This window comes from Thrips palmi, unplaced genomic scaffold, assembly GCF_012932325.1.
Source record: "Thrips palmi isolate BJ-2018 unplaced genomic scaffold, TpBJ-2018v1 HiC_scaffold_18, whole genome shotgun sequence".
Lineage (NCBI taxonomy): Eukaryota > Metazoa > Arthropoda > Insecta > Thysanoptera > Thripidae > Thrips > Thrips palmi.
In genome coordinates this window covers 9,338,354-9,359,625 of record NW_023144627.1, presented here as the reverse complement: position 1 = coordinate 9,359,625, position 21,272 = coordinate 9,338,354, and the positions used below count along the sequence as shown (strand labels likewise).

General features: G+C 56.6%; 2 protein-coding genes across 3 annotated transcripts in view; one reads left to right on the top strand and one right to left on the bottom strand.

Annotated features, from left to right (window-relative positions):
- LOC117644687 (cytosolic carboxypeptidase 1-like) overlaps window positions 1-21,272 on the top strand; it is a 46,841-nt gene that overhangs the window by 15,786 nt on the left and 9,783 nt on the right. Inside the window, 10 exon segments of the mRNA XM_034384299.1 lie at window positions 1,983-2,114; window positions 2,191-2,322; window positions 2,390-2,533; window positions 2,762-3,641; window positions 3,954-4,070; window positions 4,240-4,351; window positions 4,416-4,595; window positions 4,677-4,874; window positions 5,079-5,216; window positions 5,628-5,806. Coding sequence (XP_034240190.1) covers window positions 1,983-2,114; window positions 2,191-2,322; window positions 2,390-2,533; window positions 2,762-3,641; window positions 3,954-4,070; window positions 4,240-4,351; window positions 4,416-4,595; window positions 4,677-4,874; window positions 5,079-5,216; window positions 5,628-5,806 — 2,212 coding nt within the window.
- LOC117645015 lies at window positions 5,961-20,662 on the bottom strand. Of its 2 annotated transcripts, none has more exons than XM_034384887.1 (5): window positions 20,534-20,662; window positions 9,976-10,158; window positions 9,667-9,874; window positions 9,210-9,362; window positions 5,961-7,446 (listed from the first exon to the last, which is right to left on the bottom strand). In XM_034384887.1, exons 1-5 carry the CDS (start codon window positions 20,604-20,606, stop codon window positions 7,017-7,019), a joined length of 1,047 nt encoding a protein of 348 aa, XP_034240778.1. In that variant the 5' UTR covers window positions 20,607-20,662; the 3' UTR covers window positions 5,961-7,016. The 2 variants fall into 2 exon arrangements, with proteins under 2 accessions (XP_034240778.1, XP_034240779.1); XM_034384888.1 differs by having other exon boundaries at window positions 7,317-7,446; window positions 9,202-9,362.

Genomic DNA, 21,272 nt, shown 5'->3' with positions numbered 1-21,272 from the left:
ATATTATTCGCACGCAGGAACATTTTGTCCCACATGGCCACCGTCGGTGGACGTCTGAGGGGAAAAATTCTGCGTGTCAATAATTTTTTTTCTGTTATGTGCACGCTGCGTGTACATAAAGTCCAATTTTATTATTTAAACGCTGCGTGTATATAATATTAGTCCCCGGTGCGAGAGAGACAGGGCGACGGCCACACTGTGCGGAATCAGTCTCCAGGTCGCTTCCACCGGCTGATGGGCCGAGTGACCGCAGTGCGGCCCAGCCGCCTTTCCGGTGTAGGGAGCGACCAGCTGACCAGTCGCCATGCATCGCCAGCCCACCAGCTGGGCGGCCTGGGCCCCGGCCTGGGCCCCGGCCTGGGCCCCGGCCTGGGCGACGCTCGGTTTAGGCTGTTTCAAAGGCCACCAACACCAGGTGGACGATTCTCACTTTCTTTTGCGCACTCTATTGACAGTAACCAGGTACTATAGCCTACCACAATAATACCTGGTATTTTTTTCTTTATGCAAACAATGTACTGCACAAAATTTAGGATTTTTTTTTGTCAATAAGTAACTATTAAAAAAGCAGATAATACGAACAAAAGTGAAAAGTACATATTACTGTTGCACAAAAAAAAACCAGAGTTACTATCGACGAAATGTCAATACCTCGTACTAAAAGTCAAAAATTTGTCTGCAAGTGCGCTTTTTGCGTACAGCTATTTTTGGCAAGAGCAGGTGTCCAACTCGATGTTTTACAGACGATAGTTTTTGTGTGTCTCTTGTGTCTCACTGCTGTAGGCCAAAGCTATGCCAAGCAATTACTACACATTGACCGTGCTACTCACACTGGAACTCTGGAATAAAAAAAAGTCATAGAACTTGACAAGTTCCCTCACCCTTTTCGAAACTGTTTTCCAAGGGTCGGGATGTTTTTGCGAAGGAAATGATTTAGGGGAAAAGAAGAGATACGATCTTCGATGCCCAGCCAAAGACATGGCCTCCAAGGTTTTCCACGGCAAATGATGTTCGCCATTAGGGCTGAGGGAGGAGGCGGCATCCGATCAAAACTCTCCCACTTCGCCAAATTCGCTTACTTCGATGCCCGACCAATTTAAACGGGCTGCAGCTGCCTCCCCACATTGCGGTCAGGGCGGCAAATCGCGCCGAGTATAAAGCAGTCCGCGCGGAGGCAGAGCGGCACACTTGGGTCCATCAGCTCCATCCAGCACCACATCCCTCCACCACCACCGCCACCATGAACCCCACCGTGAGTATACCTCTTGCTTCGGTCTGCAGTCCCCCAGCTCTCGTGTTTTCACCTCCAACTCGGTGCTGCAGGTTGCCTTCGTCATCGTGGTGCTGGCCGCCGTGGCCCAGGCCAAGCCCAAGCCCCAGTACCCGGCAGCTGGACAGCCTGCCTTCGCCGCCGCCCCCTCCGTGGCCTACTCTGCCCCCGCCTTCGCTGCCGCTCCGTCCGTGGCCTACTCTGCCCCCGCCTTCGCCGCCGCCCCCTCCGTGGCCTACTCGGCCCCTGCTTTCGCTGCCGCTCCCTCTGTGGCCTACTCCGCCCCCGCCTTCGCCGCGGCCCCCTCCGTGGCCTACTCTGCCCCCGCGTTCGCCGCAGCCCCCTCTGTCGCCTACTCGGCCCCCGCCTTCGCCGCCGCCCCCTCCGTGGCCTACTCCGCCCCCGCCTTCGCCTCCGCCCCCGTCGTGACGCCCGCCACCTCGTACGGCACCCCTGGCTTCTTCTGAGCGCGTAGCGAGCTACCATCTACCATCATGTTCTAGTCCAACGTCGCTAGTACCTGCAACGCCCTGCTGATGAGACCTGAAAAATAAAATACTATCCCACAATATGATTTTTATTTCCGATGCCTCGTACAAAAGTAGTCTGCTCCTAAAATATGGGGCACGAAAACCGAGACAGGAGGACGACCTCCAAAACGACGGTTTAAAGGTTAAAGATGACTCAGTGTTGTGCCGCTTGATTGCCGCAGACGCCAAGTTCTCGACCAAGGTGCGCTCCGCCAGCGCGTCCAAGGTGCTGCACGTGGTGCTCCGGACGCAGGCCAGCGGCGGCAAGCTGCTGCTCCCCGCGCTGCACATCTTCCAGATCGTCACCAAGAACCGTGAGAACTAAATCAAAATTTACAAGAAAAAAGGTGGGGAAAGTTGGGATTTGAACCAGTGACGTTGCCCTTGCAGCGGCGGTGTGCTCGGTGCTGGCGCGCGACGGCGTGGCGCCCACCCTGGAGAAGCTCCTGAGCGCCGCGGGGGTGCTCCCCAGCCCCAGGCTGCGTCTCATCCTGATGGTCGTCGCCAACCTGTGTCGCACACGTAAGCGCCGCAACTTCAGTGCACTCTAAAAAAAAACACACATTTTTTAATTAAAAATTTTTGGCAGGGTCGTTCCTGTCCCGCCTGTGCCGCGGCCCCCTGCTGCCGCTGCTGCTGCGCCCCATGACCCGCTGGGACAGCTTCGCCGGCCGCGTGCGGATGCGGATCTGCCAGTGCATCCTCGTGGCCCTGCAGCAGGCCGTCGGCTCAAGTACTTGGAAAGCAACCAGTTTCCCCGCGCTTTGAGCTCCAGAGTCGCTGGATGGGACTCGAACCGAGCGTGTGACCCCAGCAATGGATTGCTCTCCGAACGAGCAGTCCATTCGTGGGGTCACATGCTCGATTCGAGCCCCATTTAGCGACTCTGGAGCTCAAAACGCGTTTTGGATTTCGGCCGCCTCCACCGGTCTTCCGGCAAGTCCACTGCTTTGTTCCGCAGAGGCGGGGCGCAAGGCGCTGGTGGCGGGGAGCGGCGGCGGCACCGCGGCGCTGCAACGGTTCTGCCGCCTGTGCCCCGAGGAGAAGGCGTACGACGCGATGGTGTCCAGGGTGTGCGGCGTCCTGCAGCAGCTCGCCGAGCGCAAGGGGCTGCCCGTGCCGACGTGGGTGGGGCCCGCCACCTTCCAGTACACCCCGGCAGACCACCCAGGCGAGTTGGATTCCCGCTTTGTTTCTGATTTGGGAGTTTGTTTTGGTTGACCGTGGCGGTCTCCGCTCGCAGAAGCCGACGGCGGCCTCAGCGACGACAGCGGCGACGAGGCGGACGACGCGGACGACGTGGACGATGAGGACGACGACGACGGCGAGGCGGACCTGGACGAGGAGGACGGCGCGGCCGTGCGCCAGGACGTGTCGTCGGCGCCGTCGTCGCGCCGCTCCTCGCACCGCGGCTCCGTCCCCGAGGACGCCGTCCAGGACGCCGGCCAGGAGGCGCAGCAGCCCGACTCGCCGCACCGCCGCGACTCCCAGGACCTCGTCGTCTCGTACGCGTCCTTCTGCCGCGAGCTGCTGGACCCCGTGCCGCGCGCCACGGACCAGCCCTCTGCTGCAGGTTCGAATCCCACTCCACTCTGATCCCGAGAGTCGTTTTCGGCACCCTGATACACTTATGTGGCGCCTCTCTCTCTCGCAGCGTGCTCCGAGCTGGCTGTGCTGCACGGCGTGTGCGCTACACTGCCGCCGCGCCGCGCCTACTGCGCCGTGGCGTCCAGGGTGCGCGCCGTGGTGAAGGCCGCCAAGGTCGCCTACCCCGACATGGTGGGCGGCGGCTGCACCGGCCAGCTGCAGCCCCTCAGCGCCAGGGACCGCCGAGTGTGCAGGTCGGTCGCTCTGTCTCCCTCGCACCCACGGGGGACAGTGGCGTGCGCAGAAATTTTGAAAGGGGGGGGGGTCGGGCCATGCTTTTTGCCTACTTACAGGGGGAAAGTACCGCAATTTGCCTACCTTCCAGGCGACTGTCTAGTGGCCAAAGGGGGGGGGGTCATGACCCCCCTGACCCCCCCCTGCGCACGCCACTGACGGGGGACGGATCCATGTTTCCACTTTAGAGATATCGATACATCCTTCTGGACAGTCCTGTCTTTGCCCGTTATGACACTGCGTTGCACTGCGTTGCTTTGCGTCTTATGCAGGGCCAAGTTGCTCCAGTGCGTGGACCGGGTGCTGCAGCCGGGACAGCTGTGGAACATCGTCGCCTACGACCTGGACAGACTGATGGCCGAGCAGCAGGTCAAGGAGGGCCCCGGCGCGTGAGTGTTGAACCCTTTGGCCGCCCGGCGGGCAGTCCGCGGGCGCGCTGCGGAGCACGAAGGGATGCCTGCCTCCCAGGCGCCCTCCGTTCAATTACCATTACCATTAAGGGCTAGACCACATATGATCGTACCGGGCCTTGCCTTGACTTGCTCGACTTTGTCGCAGGCGATTGCTGAAGAACGAAGACGAGAACCGGCTGGGGTGTCGCCAGATGCCCGCCAACGGCTTGCGCTTCGAGTCACGCTTCGAGAGCGGCAACCTCAGGAAAGCCGTGCAGGTACACTGGTGATTTTATCGGCTGATTCACTGCCAAATGCCCTCTCTAAAAGCCTTTTGCTTAGATCGGGCCTCGCGAGTACGACCTGATCCTGTCGTCGGACGTCAACTCCACCAAGCACCACCAGTGGTTCTACTTCGAAGTGTCCAACATGGACGCGGACGCGGCCTACGTCTTCAACATCGTCAACAACGAGAAGGCCAACAGCCAGTTCAACTTCGGCATGCAGCCCGTCGTGTACTCTGTACGTCCACCAGCCTCTCTGCGTCCGCAGTTTTTAACGTGCTTTAAATAGGTTGTTATTAAAGTTCCTGCGGACACTTAGGTGCGGGAGGCGACGCTGGGGCGTCCTGGCTGGACCCACATGGGCAGCGACATCTGCTACTACCGCAACAGCTACCAGCGGCCCGACGGCCGGCGCGGACGGCTCTACCACACCACCACCTTCAGCATCAAGTTCCCCCACGCCTGGGACGTGTGCTACGTGGCCTACCACTACCCGTACACCTACACGCAGCTACTGGTCGGTTTAGTGGATGTGTCAGATTACTTTTTGAAAAAGGGAAAAAAAAAGGCTCTGTTTTGTACATTTAAAAATTTTGATTGCTCCAGCCTTTTTTAAATCTAAAGTTTTAAAAAATGACTTTGCATTTACATTTTTAAATTTTGGTTGGTAGAGCACTTTTTTTCTGAAAAAGAATGAAATTTTGACTTTTTTTTGTCCCAGATGCAAGTGGTCCGGTGGTCGCGCAGCGCCGGCGACGACGTGCTGTTTCGCGCCGAGTCCCTGTGCCGCACCCTGAACGGGAACGAGGTGCCTGTCCTCACCGTCACCGCCAAGGACACCAAGCAGAACCCCGTCCAGGTGCGGGGCTCTTTAGCGGATGATGACAGCGCACGGAAACAGATAACGAAATAAATACCGAGTCAGCTTGCTCGCTCTATGTCCGGCAAAAAATAAATACAGGACGTCGAAATTTTGTATCATCTGCCTTTCTTCAAAATTTATCAAACTACTTTTTTTAAATTTTGTATTATCTGCTTTTCTTTTAAATTTATCAAACTAGCTTTTTTTTGTACGTATCATCTGCTTTTCTTTAAAATTTACCAAACTAACTGTTTTTTTTTTTTTGAAATTTTGTATCATTTGCTTTCCTTTAAAATTTATCAAACTAACTTTTTTTTTCGAAAGTTCGTATCATCTGCGTTCTTTTCAAATTATCAAATTGACCTTTTTTTTAAAAAAAAAAAAAATGATTTCATGGTGTGGTTACAGGGCCGCTCCCTGCTGTTCCTTTCGGCGCGCGTGCACCCTGGCGAGAGCAACTCGTCGCACGTGATCCAGGGCACCCTGGACACCCTGCTGGCGCCCACCGCCCTGGGCCGCGCCCTGCGCGCCTCGTACGTCATCAAGGTGGTGCCCATGCTCAACGTGGAGGGCGTCGTCAACGGCTGGTAAGTCCAAAAAAAAAGAAAAAAAAGGTTACCGATTTTTGCTGTAAATTCCGTTTAGGGCAGCGGTTTCCAATCTTTTCGAGGTCGCGGCCTGACTTTTCGGAACCTTATGTGATATTTTTAAAGGTAGGAGAAGGAGGGAATTAAAACAACATTCAGGAAATGTCATGTATTTTTTTAAAAAAAATTATCTTAATCTTACGCAGACAGAGTTGATTTGCAAATGCAGAGCTTACAATTAAAGTCGCTTCGATCTCGTAACCAAGAAGGTCTCTGTCCATTGGCCTCTCGCGAAACTCTTAGGTAGTCTTAAAAGAGAAGTTAGTCTATTATTTATTTATTTCGAATCTAAATAATCCCTAGTCGATGGATATCACAAGTTACAACCCGCCAGCCCCCGCGGAGGGGCGGCGGTCTCGGGAGAAGCAGCTCGGTCGAAGGACAGCCCATGGCGACTTCCGTCGCAGAATCTTATTTTCGTTGCTGGACAAGAAGGCCGCGTCTGCCGTCGGCCCTTGCAGCGAGTGGGGAACGGGTGCCACGACGGCTGTCCCGTGCGGAGCGCGGAGCCTTACAGTGATAAAAATCATAGAGAAAAGGGGAGAGAACATCGAGTCAGTCTTTAGGGCCTGTCACGTGACACCAGGAAATCCTTAAACAGTTAAACGAGTCACCGTGCGTGCCGGTCATCACTGCGGTCAACAATCGTCGCTACAAATACACTAAAAAAAATATGAAAAAAAGGGAAATGACGTTGTTTTTGTTTTTTCTGAAATGTGAGATCAGCAGAGACGACGAGCACGTGGTTCGCCGGCCGTGTCCGAGACGCGACGCGCGGCGTGGCGAGACGGCGTGACACGAGCGTGACACGAGCGTGACACAGCGTGACGCGGCGCGGCGTGGCGTCCGAGGAACACGAGCGTGCCAGAGTCGCGTTTCGTCCAGTTTTTTTGTTGTTTTCCTCCTCGTTTTCAGGGCACTTGTGTGTGTTCCTGTGGGAACTGCCTTCGGAAGGCCGCAGTCTTGCGCCCGGGGCCTGCTGTGCTAATTAGCGGCCTTCCAGGCGATCGGCCGGAAAGTTACTAGATTTCGAGTTGGAGCCGAAAGTTGCGTGAGCTATTTTTTCGATTTTCTGGAATCCTTGAGGAGGGTGCGACTGGCTGGCGCGCCGGTGTTCCTGGGGCATAGGCCGAGTCCTTCACCGAGTGCCTCAGTTGGCGCCGCCGCCGCTCACGCGCCGCGGCACGGGGATCTCGAGCTTGATGTTGGCGGGCCAGCCCCAGCCGAGGCCGGGCCCGGCGGCGGGGCCTGCGGTGGGGCCTCCGGGCGCGGCGGGCTGCTCCAGGAACTTGCCGCGGGCGCGGCCGGAGGCGGCGGGGACGTCGGTGGGCTGCGGCGGCGCGTCGGTGCCGGCCAGGACGCTGTTGTCGGGCTGGCTCTCGTCGACGGCGTCCTCGGCGGCCTCGGCCGCGGCGGGCGGCACGGTGGCCGCGTCGTCGTCGGCCGGCGCCTCCTCGGCGGGCACCTCGTTGCCGGCCTCGTGGTCCAGCAGGACGGCCTCGGTGGTGGACGTGGTGGGCGCGATGGTGGTCGTTGTGGTGGTCGTGCTGACGGGCAGGGGGCGGTCCTTGCTGTTCCGGCTGCAACACACGCCCGCGTGTCCCGCACACGCATCACTCACTCAAGGGTTGCATTGCAAGGGTGGCAAGCTGCACAGTGGGCCACAAGGCCGGCGGAGGCGGCCAAAAGACGCGTTTTGAGCTCCAGAGTCGCTTACCAGGGCTCGAACAGAACGTGTGACCCCACCAATGGATTCCTCGTTCGGAGAGCAATCCATTGGTGGGGTCACACAATCGGTTCGAGTCCTGTTTAGCGACTCTGGACCTCAAATCGCGTCCGGGATTTTGAACACCTCCACCAGGTCTTCTGGCCCACTGTGCGTTGGTCTTGGATTAATTGACACCAGAGCGTGAGGTTAGATGTTTTGTTGAAAGCGTTAAAGAAGGGAGACTTTCTGTACTTTCGCTGTCTAAATGTGGCGTTACCGATCGTTACAAAGGTCATCCAGACGACTTCCTTCAAGAATTGGATTTACTTATTTCGTTGTCCTCTGCACAACCCGTCCGCGAGAAAAAGACAAAGAGTGCCCTACACTGCACGCGGCCCCCTTCCCAGTGTCCCAGCGGCTCACCCGCGTGGAAAATGGATTCTCGCGTCGAACGGTGACTGATGCCGACGATTGCCTGTTAAAGCTTGGCAAAGGCTCCTGAGGCCGCGGCCGGCCGTTCCAGAGGGAGTCTTATTGTTTCGGCCGCGACCTTGCGCGCGGGACCTTGGTCTAGTGTGGCCACACGGCGCCGAGCGGGGCCGCGCCGCGGCCGTCCCGGCAGATGGGAACCGCGCCGGGGCCGGGTGGGAACTCTATAGAGACGCATCTTCCCACCAAAGTGTGCACTTTGTGCCGACTTAATGTCCCCAATCCCATCTCAGCACGGATGCGTTGGTTTTACAGTGAGGGGACACGCCTTGACACACGCGAGGCACCGGGCAAACCGCCACCCGCGTCTCTCTTTCCTATCAACTCTCAATTTCTACTTTATGAAAACAACTGTTTAAAACTGCTGTCCCCACGAAATTTTTTTTTAGCTCCGCGTTGTTGGCTAGCCTGGCGGTTCGCCGGGCCTTCCGCGTTGATTCGCGCAGTTCCACTCCACTTTAAGACATCTCGATATTGTTTATTTTCCCCGAACTCCCTCGTCATGTAATGTAACGAGGTCGTGCGCTACCCCGCCTCCTCCTTCCTCGATTCCGAAATCCCCGCATCATTTTTGCAGTGCAGGAAATGACGTCCTTTGGCGGTTCTGCGTGGACGCGCGTCCGAAATGTTTCGACGAAAATAATTTCTCGCACCGAGTCGTACTCGAACCCGGGTCGTTTTGGACCGCCTGGGGGGTCGACGGCCGAGACGAATGCACCCAAGGGACGCGCTCACCCGGCTCATTCGATTGTCATTTTTCACACCGAGATCGTTCTGACAGTCATTAGGAAGGTGAGGTGATTAATTAAGATTTAATTTTGACCGCTCGTGTCGTTATGGAAGCGATAACCCAAAGCCCGACCAGGCACTTGGCAGCTCACAGTGAAGACCGGTGGAGGCGGCCAAAACGCTAGACGCGTTTTGAGCAACAGGACTCGAAACGAGCGTGTGACCCCACCAATGGATTCCTCGTTCGGAGAGCAATCCATTGGTGGGGTCACACGTTCGGTTCGAGGCCTATTTAGCGACTCTGGAGCTCAAATAACGCGTCTAGAGTTTTGTCCGCCTCCGCCGGTCTTCTGGCAAATCCAGTGTGCGGCCGAGCCCCACCCCAGTGCTGAGTAACGTAGAGTCGCACCTGCTTACCCCTGTGAGGAGGACACGGGGATGGAGCCGTAGTTGTAGTAGTAGCAGCGCGTCTGCTCGCAGATGAAGTCCTTGACGCTCGTGCAGTCGTCCACGGCCCAGTGCAGGTCGGGGGCCTTGAGGGCCACGCAGCCGCTGCTGGGGCCGCTCTTGCTGCGAGAGGCGAAGAGGCAAAAAGCGAATTAGCGACCGGATTGTAGAGAGTCATTGCCGGGATGGGGCGGCCTCATCCGATTAAGAAAACTATTTTTAAAAAGTCTTTAAAAGCCCTTCCATTTTTCAAAAACTTGGAAAACTTTCAAATCTATTTAGAAAATTTGAAAAAAACATTTTTAAAAACTTAAATTTTTTTCAACAAAAACTTTAAAAGCTTTAAAAAAAGTAGGAAAAAAATTGAAGTGTAATTTTTTTTTGCCGAACAAAAAGTACTGTTTTGGCCGGATTGAACCACATGTACCTCTGGCGGGCGGAGCCGTGGCGTCGCAGGAGGGGCGCGGGCTGCTCACTGGTCATGACGACGGCGTCCTGGGGCTGGGCGGCCGCCTCGTCGGCGGGCACGTTCATCAGGTCGAAGGTGGCGTTGAAGGGCAGCCCCGTGCTCATCCACAGGAACATGTCGGTGCCCAGGCGGTTGCCGGACGTCCAGAAGTCGTACTGGTTGTAGCCTGCGGGGATCAATCGTTTAATTTTTGGTTACTTTAGTCACTTTGCAAAACAAATTTAAAAAAAAAAGAAAAAAAAGACGATGTTTTGATTGATGACTGACCGGCGTTCCGGAGGTACTGCGTGATGGAGTCCGACTTCTCCTTGGACTCGAAGGAGGTGAGCTGCAGGCCCAGCGAGCGGCAGTACTGGTAGGCCAGGAAGTAGTTGAGCTCGGGCGAGTAGGGGTTCATGCGGCTCACGAAGTACTGCACGCCGTCCAGCTGGATCGTCGTGATTCGCTGGCCTGGAATCGGAAGCCGAGGAGGCGGTGGTCAGTTTGGGTTTGGGGCCTCGCAGTGGGCCAGAAGACCGGTGGAGGCGGCCGAAACTTCAGACTCGTTTTCACCTCCAGAGACGCTAAATGGGACTCGAACCGAACGTGTGACCCCACCAATGGATTGCTCTCCGGACGAGGAATCCATTGGTGGGGTCACACGTTCGATTCGAGTCCTATTTAGCGACTCTGGAGCTCAAAACGCGTCCAGAGCTTTAGTCCACCGGCGCCGGTCTTCTGACCCACTGTGCTCTGGCGGGCCTCTGGTGCCATGCCCGGTCCATATAAAAAGGCAAAACACACCCAAACGAAAAAAAAAATTAAAATGTCCCGCGTGCGTGTGGGTATTCGAACCCACGCCCGCGCTTGGGCCGTTGTTGTTCTGGCCGTGGGCGTGGCCGGTGATATCATCGGAGAAAGGAGCGAGAGGGTTACGGGGATGACGCAGTATCACTTTCTCGCCGTCACTGTCAAGGCTGAGGCCGACCAGGAGGGGAGAGGGGGGGGCTGCGTCATGTCCCCACGCACGTTGTAGGTCACACACACACACACACACACACACACACACACACACACACACACACACACACACCCTCCTAGCACGACTCTCTCTCGTACACACACACAGAGTCGTAAGTGAATCGGAATTGTTATCACAGCGGCCAATCACGTGACAGGGCGCGGCCCGCCTCTTCTTCAATAGACGTCCGTCATCTTCTTGATCGGCACCACGTGGCGGTGCCAGCAGTCGAGGGTTCGACGCCCACCAACTTCTGTTCAATTTTTTAGGGGGGGGAAGGTGTCTGCTTAGGAGGCAGACGAGGACAAATCCTTTGGACTCTACTGGTGCATCTGCTTAATTTTTGCCTACTTATGTGGCCACACTGGTCTGGGGGTAGCGGTGCGCCCGTCTGTGTGTGTGTGTGTGTGTGTGTGTGTGTGTGTGTGTGTGTGTGAGAGAGAGAGAGAGAGAGAGAGAGGCTGCAACAGCACGTGTGTGGTGCAGGCGGTGCCGCTCCGTCCCCATGACGTGTGTGCGAACTCTGCACCGCGTCGGAGAATCCCTGCCTCAGACGGTTCAATTGTCTGCCTGCTCGTTTTTCTGTGTCTGAGTGCCTGGAGCTGGCCGTGTCTGTGTGAGTCTGTGCGGGAGAGAGAGAGAGAGAGAGAGAGAGAGAGAGAGAGAGAGAGAGAGAGAGAGAGAGAGAGAGAGAGAGAGAGAGAGAGAGAGAGAGAGAGAGAGAGAGAGAGAGAGAGAGAGAGTGAATGTGTGTGTCGGGGCCCGGCCGCCACGGAGCGCGCCTGCCTTCGGAGCGATGATGCTCTACAGCTAATTCTGTCTGTTCCCACGTCGCCTCGGCAAAAAAAACAACAATAAAAACAATAAAAGGTAATCGGCAATTTAGCAATTTGAGTCGCGCGGCGAGGATGCCGCGACAAGACGGGCAAGCCCGAGCAAGCACGCCGACGAGGTCCGACGCATGCCCGACGCGCCTTGACGCGAGCGCGTCTCGCCCGCAGCCCGCAGTCTCGCCCTTTGCCGCGTTCCTCCCGCATTCCCCTGCCCTACGCCTCGCGGCCCGGCAGGCCGGAAGGCCGGTGGAGGCGGCCAAAGGACGCGTTTTGAGCTCCAGAGTCGCTAAATGGGACTCGAACCGAACGTGTGACCCCACCTATGGACTCCTCGTTCGGAGAGCAATCCATTGGTGGGGTCACACGTTCGGTTCGAGTCCCATTTAGCGACTCTGGAGCTCGAAACGCGTCTTGGCCACCTCGTGCACCGTGGGAATTTTTGCCACTGCCTGTGAGGGGTGGACCCACCGCCTTGTGACCTCTACCACCGCGTCCGTCCCGTCCACGCCGCCGCCCGCCGAGTCGGCCATAGGCAACCTGCCGCGCGGGCGTGCTTTGCGTGCCCGCCTCTGTCTCTGGCGAGCCCCGCGAGTCCGACAGAGACGGCCGTCCGCGTCGGCCGTGGCCTTGGCCGCCGCGCTGCAACCCGGCAGCCTGCTGCTAGCCTGCTGCAGCGCCACGCCGCGCCGAGTTCAGTGCTCCCCGGGCAAGGCAGAGCAACGCAGAGCAACGCAGAGCAACGCAGAGCAAGGCAGAGCAAGGCAGAGCAACGCAGAGCAACGCAGAGCAACGCAGAGCAACGCAGAGCAACGCAGAGCAAGGCGGTGCAGGCCGTGAAAAAACTAATCCTGCGCTGTAAAAAAGTAGTCCCGCGATCCGATTGCTGTGCCGCTGTGCCGCTGCGATTCCAGCGCCTTTCCGAGAAGGCGGTGGTCGGCCGGCCGGTGCATCACCCGTCGGCACAAGGCGGTGGCAAGGCGGTGGCTTGTTTCTGCACGGGACTCTGTTTGGCTCCCGGAGTTGGCGATAGCGCGCTGCCAACCTGACTCCGGGAGTCGTCGCTCTGTCTCTCTCGCACCCACACGGGACCGACGGCACGCCCCATGAGTGCGAGAGAGACAGAGCGACTGGCGCCCTTATCCGCGGCAGGCGCCGAGCAGACGCCCTCGTGCCAACGCGACGCGACGCGAGCCGACGCCAAATTCCAGGCTTTAGGAGCCGAGCGCCGCGCCGCGCCAACGACCAGCGGATAAGAAGGGTATAACGAGAAGCTCAAATGGAAGCGTTCGGGCACTCTGCGTGTCGCGGTTTGCACACAGCAGTGCGTAGGGCTCGTCAAAATATTTTAATTTCAAATCCAATTTTGCACCAAAATTTTGTTCTTTGGTTTTGCAAGCGCACTAAGTCGACACGTCAAATCATTTTAATTTAATCATAGAAGCAGGCTTTAAAGTCGAATTTTGACTTGAAATTTCTCTTACAAAGAAAAAAGGACGGAAAATTGGAGAAGGCGAGAGAGTGAAGGATGATTTCAAATTGAATTGACAAAGAATTTCCCTTGAAAAAGAGTGGCAGAAAATGGGGATACAACTGTAAAATGAGTGAGTTCCGAGAGGGCGTTGAGAGGGTGCAAGAGGTTCGTCTGGACGGCCTGCACGGCGGGACCCCTGCCCCGCCTTGGAGTTGTTGACCCCCTTTGTCCCATTAGGTCTGCCTGGGCTCTGCCTGGGCTCGTCTCTGCGCGTGCGCGTTGCAGTGTACCGACCTATCTCGCACGGCCGGCCCACATGACTTACGCCCTTCTGTGCACCACTCCGTGTGCACCACAGCGTGCGTAAGCCCTTCGTGCGCAGTCGTCCTTTTTTCGCGTACAGAGTGGCGCGGCGCGGCGGGGCTCGGACGTCGCCTATTCAGCGTCGTGTTCGGACAAGGGCTCCGCCGCCGCACAGTGGGCCAGAAGACCGGTGGAGGCGGACAATACTCCAGACGCGTTTTAAGCTCCAGAGTCGCTAAATGGGACTCGAACCGAACGTGTGACCCCACCAATGGATTGCTCTCCGAACGAGGAATCCATTGGTGGGGTCACACGTTCGGTACGAGTCCTGCTTAGCGACTCTGGAGCTCAAAACGCGTCTAGAGTTTTGTCCGCCTCTACCGGTCTTCTGGCCCACTGTGCGCCGCCGGCCGCGAACATAGCAGCACACATTTCTTCGAAGCGTCCAGCGTCCAGGCGCGCGGCGGTGGCGGCGAAGAGGTGAGAGAAGGGGAGGGGCGGGGCCCGTCAGGGACCTTTGACATTGAGTTGCACGCAGTCGTGTGGACGGCGCGGAGGGCGGGGGGTCGTTTACCCCGCGGTGTGTGTGTGTGTGTGTGTGTGTGTGTGTGTGTGTGTGTGACGCGTGCATCGACGCATAAATGCCGACGGCATCGAGATGGTCTTGTCCACCACCACACTGGGCAGGGCGGGCGGTGCGTCGCTGCGCTTTTGGCGTGTCATGCAGTGTGTGCGCCGCGCGCCGCCATGAGGTCACGACCGACGAAATGGAAACCGACCAAATCACTTCTAGTACTCCGAATCGAACTTGATCGAGATGGTGTTGTTGTTGTTGTTGTTCCTGCTCGTCCGAGGGCCCCGCGTTGCTGCCCCTGACCGGAAGCGGGGAAGCAGTGCGTTCCGCGGGGTGGTTTTTACGCGCCGCCGCATAAGTCGCATGCGGGTTTTCCTTGCAGTTGCTTTTGCTTTTCCGTTCCAGTCTGTGCGTGCATTTGCAGCAGCGCACAGTGGGCCAGAAGACCGGTGGCGGCGGCCGAAACGCAAGAAAACGTTTTGAGCTCCAGAGTCGCTAAATGGGACTCGAACCGAACGTGTGACCCCACCAATCGATTCCTCGTTCGGAGAGCAATCCATCGGTGGGGTCACACGATCGGTTCGAGTCCCATTTAGTGACTCTGGAGCTCGAAACGCGTCTGGAGTTTTGGCCGCCGCCACCGGTCTTCTGGCCCACTGTGGGGCGCGGCCGTCGCTTGGCCCGACAGTGGCGTGGCTGGCAGTGTAGGCCCTTGCATCCGTCTGAGTCATCAGTCGCGGCATTGACATTGACAGGGCCGGCGTCACGTCGTCGGAGGGGGAGGGGGAAGGGGGTCACATCCTCCCCTGCACTGTACAGTACAGTACGCACTCGCGCACGGTTTTTCCAGCCGGTGCTGTCGGGACGAGGGTTCGACTCCCGGCTCCGGCCAACGGTTTTTTTTTCCAGTGGGGGGTGGGCCGCTGCCTACTCTGGGTCGCTTTGAGACCCGAGGGCCCGGCTGGGCGCTGCGCGCTACGCGAGGAGGTGGCTATGGCCCCCGCCGGTCCCCGAGTTCATTTGCATGTCCCGCGTGGAGTCAAGTTAACGCCACTTAGGCCCACCGGAAGTCCGTTGACACGCGCGTGACGCGTGCGGCGACCGTTTAACCGCAGAGGGCTTTGGGGGGGGGGGGGGGGGGAGGCACGGGCAAAGGGCCAGGGCGACATAAAGAGTGTGAATTTGCGACCGCGCCGACCAGTGCACTGTAGTGGCCGCGTCGCGGCGTCGCACTAAACCGCATTCTACTGTCAGCGTCGTGGGTCGTGGCCCTAGAGGGCCTGGCCACGCCTGGCCGGCAGAGGGTGCCGCCCGGTGCCGCCGCCGCGTCGTGACAAAAAAGAAAGAAATTTCATTCAAGTCTCCACCGACCCTCTGCTGTTTTATCACGGCCTCACGAACAGAAGTTACTTTGAATTGAGAAAGAAGCCGTTTTTGTTGGTCTTTTCCGCTGGAATTCGTATTTCGCACACACCCCGCGACTCACGCCGTGAAAACTTACGAGCGATCCCCAGCCTGGGTGAGCTCGACCCGTCTAGAAGCCGCAAAAGGAAAGAAAACGAACAAAAAGGGGGTAGACGTCGTGAGACCAGCGCTCGGTTTTATATTTTAATACGAATATTAGAGCGTTTACGATCCAGTCGTGAAGCGCGTGCCACTTGGCGCGCCGCGTCTCCGCGTGCTGGGCGCGGTGGGTGGCCGAGCGGGGCTGGAGGGGAAGACCGGCACACTGTGGGCACACCCACACGCCATGGCGCGCCACCCGCTGTGGCAGAGGCAGGGCGTAGGGCCGCCTGGCTGAAAGGGCCACCGTGCGTTTGGAAGCAGCAAAATTTAAAAGAAAAAAAAAACTGGTGCAGTACACTGCGTGCATCAAAATGTTTTTGCAAAGGTACATGTTTTTTGCTATCGATTATAGCATGCCTTGTCTCAACAAATCCCCCTTTCGTTCCGACGCCCCCTCCATCTCCGAGTCCCTCTCCCTCTCTCTAATAGCCGGCCTGGGCCTCTCCTTATTAGAGGTCTCCGTCGTCCTGGAATGCTGCTATTTTTAGCGCCAGACACGCGAGTGCACGCGAGTGAGCCTGTCTGCCCCGAGGACTGCCCTGCCATGCCCTGCCCTGCCACGCCGGCCTGCCCAGGCCTGGACGTCCGACTGGGACTTCCCTTTGTCTTCCAGAGTCGCTAAATGGGACTCGAACCGAGCGTGTGACCCCACCAATGGATTGCTCTCCGAACGAGGAATCCATTGGTGGGGTCACACGATCGGTTCGAGCCCCATTTGGCGACTCTGGAGCTCAAAACGCGTCTGGAGTTTTGGCCGGCCCCTCCGGTCTTCTGGCCCACTGTGCGCCAAGCCAAGTGTGAAGCTTATTGGTGCCGGGGAAACCGAGGGGAACCGAAGCACCCCGCCGGTCGGCCGACGCCGCCCGCCTTGCCAAGTTCGCCGCGAGGGGCGGAGCCACGCTCGGAGCCATGAGGACGAGGTCAAGCACCTCCGGGCGGTCATGTGCTGCCCAGGGCATAGGTCCATGGCCTAGGGCCCCTAGGGGGCACCGGGCGGGCACCGGGCAGGCACCGGGCAGGGATCGCCAAGTGAGATAGTACCTTGGTTCCCCGTACCATGATGGCAGCCCAGCGCCCCGGCAATGCCGACACCGTGTCAGATGAGTGAGACGAAGAGAGGCAGTTGCGAGGGTCTGGGCGGGGCGGGGCGGGGCGGGCCAGCGGAGGGGGAATCATCCATCGGAAAGAACACGTTCGGGACCAAAACTAGTCAACGAAGGTTCACCAATTATTTTCTCGATTTTTTTTTTAAATTTAGAATCTGGCTTTCTTGTACCTGTTCCATGCATTTTTTTTTCTCCGCAATTTTTTTTCTAAATAGGCAGCAACTTTTTGCCCACTTTTTATTGAATAACCCTCGCTCCAGGACGGCTCCGCGCTCCGCCTCGGCCGGCTGCCCGTCCGGTGACTCCAGCTCGACGCCAGCCTCGTATCGCCGGCGCATCATCACTTAGCGAAAGATTAAAAGAAAAAACCGGTTGCCGCAAACATACATTTTTAAAAAGTGTGTAAAAATGTTCCGCCAGGCCGAGCAAAACTGGCTGCAAGCGGCGTGCGCGTGTGCATGCGTTTGTGTGTGTGTGTGTGTGTGTGAGAGAGAGAGAGAGAGAGAGAGAGAAGGAGAGAGAGAGGGGGGAGAGAGAGAGAGAGAGAGAGAGAGAGAGAGAGTCAGCGAACTCTTGGCGAGACCAAAGCGCGTCTTGTCAGTGGGCCCTTCCTTATGTGCAGGACCCGTGCGCACAGGGCATGCCCTTGCACAGGGGCCGCGCCGCGCTTGGCCGCGACAGAAGACGCATATTGTATTTAAATCTGAGAATTAATAGTCAAGCCGGTGCGGCATTCATATGAATTCTTCTAGCGATGCCCTTCCGAGAAGCTGAGTCCCTTTTGTCCGCGCGGCCCGCGCGTTAATGGCTGGCGTACATCCGGCCACGCTCCAAATGGACAACATTTGTCGTAAACTGTCTGAAATTTACGCAATTTTCCGTCTTCTTGATTGATTAATTTTCAGAACGAAAATGATTGTAAACTAACCTAACTTTCAGCTCGAACTTTAACGCTGTCGTAGGGAGTCAGTCAGTGTCCACGAGTCGCTTAAGTCTGTGACATTCTCACGCAGGCCCTTAGCCGAAGTCCTAAGTAACAACAACAACAACAAACGGAGTTGTCATGCATTCCTAGATTTAGGCCGGGCAGCGGGTATGAATGCCCTGCTTCGCCTGCCTGACACGGCGGGCCTAAGGCAGCGACGACACTGGAAAAGGCGCGCCGCGTTTCGGCAGGCACCAGCGTCGAGGTCTCCCATTGCCCCATCCCGACCCATCCGCCCTCCCGCGCGCTCAAGTCTCCCAACCAGTGGCGCCAACAAAAAAAATTTTCTTTTGATTTCGTTTTTTGACAGTGGCTCGGTTGCGTGTCCGGCGGACGGGCCGCTCGGGGGGCCGCTACTGGCCGGGCCGGCCGGCGAGGACACTTGCCAATTTGGAAGCCTCGGCTTCCTTCCGGTGTGCCAAAGGCGGGCCAGAGCCGGGCCTAAGGGTTCAAAGACACCCGCGACACGTGCAACCGCACCTGGGCTGTGCACGTGTGGGCGGGACACTCCTTGGTACCGGGACGCGACGAGAGGATGGGGTGGGGGAACGATTTTCATATTTTTCTTTAGAGTGGCTACCGGTGCACTACCTTAAGACGAATGTTATCGTTCTGTATATCAGTACTAGCCAGGGGAAGGCCTTCGGCCTCGATGCTGAGCTGGATTCTGCTGGAGATGGAAATGCATTTTCATCAGTAGTAAATTTGGATGTGTTTATTTTGAAAATGAGCCTCTTTTCTTTTTGGGGGGTGATAGCCAGGAAGTATGCTTTTGCGCGAAGGATTGTGATTCGGCAATGGTTGGTTTCTCCTTGAATCGACGGAAGGCTATTTAATAATCTAAAACTAAATGTTCCAACCAATCCTAAACTAACCTAACGGGCTCGTGACAGATCTTACTCTACTCGTGACAGATCTTACCCTACTCTCGACAGATTTTATTCTCAAACTAAATGGTCCAACCAAACCTAACCTAACGGGCTCGTGACAGATTTTTCTCTACTCGTGACAGATCTTTCCCTACTCTCGACCGATCTTATTCTCAAACTAAATGATCCAACCAATCCTAACCTAACCTAACGGGCTCGTGACAGATCTTACTCTACTCGTGACAGATCTTACCCTACTCTCGACAGATCTTATTCTCAAACTAAATGGTCCAACCAATCCTAACCTAACCTAACGGGCTCGTGACAGATCTTTCTCTACTCGTGACAGATCTGTCCCTACTCTCGACCGATCTTATTCTCAAACTAAATGGTCCAACCAATCCTAACCTAACCTAACGGGCTCGTGACAGATCTTCCTCTATTCGCGAAAGATCATACCCTACTCGCGACAGATCTTATTCTCAAACTAAATGGCCTATGAAGCTTGGCGTACGACTATGGAGCTTGGACTATAGAATATGGACTATGGAGCTTAGACTTTGGAGCTTGGACTATGGAGCTTGAACTATAGAGTTTGGACTATGGAGCTTGGACTATGGAGCTTGGACTATGGAGCTTGGACTATAGAGCTTGGACTATGGAGCTTCGACTATGTATACGCATATGAATATAGTAAAAATAAACAGAGGAAGATACCTCTTGTAAACTAAAGGTATCAGGGGGGGGGTCGGACAAATGAGCTATTCAAAATCCCAAACAGGGTGCTTCGCTTCGCTCAGCAATTACTGACCCATAAAATTTATCTGAGTGGAAAAATAATTTAACACTGTGTATGAAGAATAATTTTAAATTTTTGATACATTTTTTGCCAATACTTCTGTATGGTACTTTTATTTTAAGGGGGCGGAGGGTAAGAACGCTGCTTATTCTGTGGGTGCCTCTGGCTTGCCTCTGGCTTGCCTCTGACTGCGGGACTGCGGGCGGAGATCATCTCGAAGTTATTGATTTTCCGACCCTCGCGCTGTGTTTACGCACTGTCTGCAATTTCGCTGAGTTAGTACTGCCGGCGGCCGGGGCCGTGGTACGTACCTTCAGTACCATCGGCACCATCGGTACCGAAGGGGTGAGGGTCCCGAAGGATCCGTCCGTCCCCCAGGGCTCTGTCTCTCTCTGTTTCGCTCGGATGCCTCGCAGGCGGCCCAAAGGCCTCAGCCTATCCCAACCGGTTCCATCCCGGCTTACCTCATGTACGCATAGGCGCATAATATGCACACAATAATCGCAGACTGCGCGCGTGTGTGTGTGTGTGTGTGTGTGTGTGTGTGTGTGTGTGTGTGTGCATGCCATATGCAACCCAGCCGCGACAGCGAACATCGGACATTGGCTTGGCGTCCGACCGCGTCCGACTCGTCCGACACATGCATAAGGCATGCCTCGGTCTTGCCCAGGGCTTGCCCAGGGCTTGCCCGCGGCGGATGCAAACCAACCTCTTTCCTCTCTCATTGGTCCTTTCGTCCGACTGTACCGCCAGTTTTAGAAAGGGGTTGGGAGCCAATGCTAAAGCACTAGGCACAATTTTGTTTTTGAGATTTTTAGAACGCAGAGACAGGACGCGAAGATAGGGCCTCACACTGTTAAGTTCAAGGTTTAACCTAACAAAACAATCCAGTGTTTTTTACGTGAATTTTTTTAAAATTTAAATGGAAGTTTAGTTGGCTCTACTTGCGAGGCAGGTGTTCAATCGCTACTTTTGAGTCCCAGCAGAAATCACGTTTTGACAGTGTACCGACGTCAGTGACCTTTGCGTGCCTTGCCATTGATTCAATGCAGCCTGATGCCTAGCCTGATGTCTCTCGCATCGCATGAGAAAGTGAGACTGACGCTCTGCACGACAAAGACACCACGCGAGTCAAACTCCCTTTCATTTCCCCGCGCTGTCGCCGCCCTTCAAGTTCAAGTCCAACGGATTCCTTCGTTCGGAGAGTAATCCATTGGTGGGGTCACGCGTTCGGTTCGAGTCCCATTCAGCGACTCTGGAGCTCTGCCCGCGTCTGGAGTTTTGTCCGCCTCCACCGGTCTTCTGGCTGTGAGACTCACCGTGTACCAGCGCCAGCGTGCCGAGGGCGCTGAGGGCGACGATGGCGCACACGATGCTGCTGCTCCTGGCCATGGCGATGCAGTGCGTTGCGGTGCGTGCGTCCGTCGTGCTGGGCTTCTGGTCGCGGACTGACTGACGCTGAGGCCGGCCGGCACGGACGCCCGCGGCCTGCCGGAGGCCGGGGGGCGCAGCACACGGCGCAGGAGCGCAGCGGGGGGAGGGGGGGGGGCACCTCTCCACGGTCCTCCCAGGCCCTCCCAGGTCCTCCCCCTGCCGCTAGGGCCGTCAAGCAGTGTGCCTCCACCTCTCTGCGTGGACGGCCCCTTGGGAGCCCAAAATTTGCGTCAAACTCTGCGACTTTGGACTGAGGAAAAGGAGACAACAACAAGATCGTTTTCAGTTTGACGTGTCGCTTTTCAAATTCCCATCTAGAATGAAGGGAGGACAGAGGTAAACATTGGACTTTTTTTGTTGTCATGCTTTCGGGACTCATTCATGCTGCAAAGCTCTACCTGGAATTTTGTCATTTTGACGACAGAGACTACGTTTGTGGGCGCTACGCACCCAGTGTGTGCGCACGTGTCGGGATGTCGGGCTGCTGGAGAGAGAGAGAGAGAGAGAGAGAGAGAGAGAGAGAGAGAGAGAGAGAGAGAGGCGTCCTGGAGCGCAGGTGTGCCCTTATCTAATCTTGTTTGCGCGCTTAGCGACGGCCCCCGGCGCGCAATGCTGCGTCGCGCT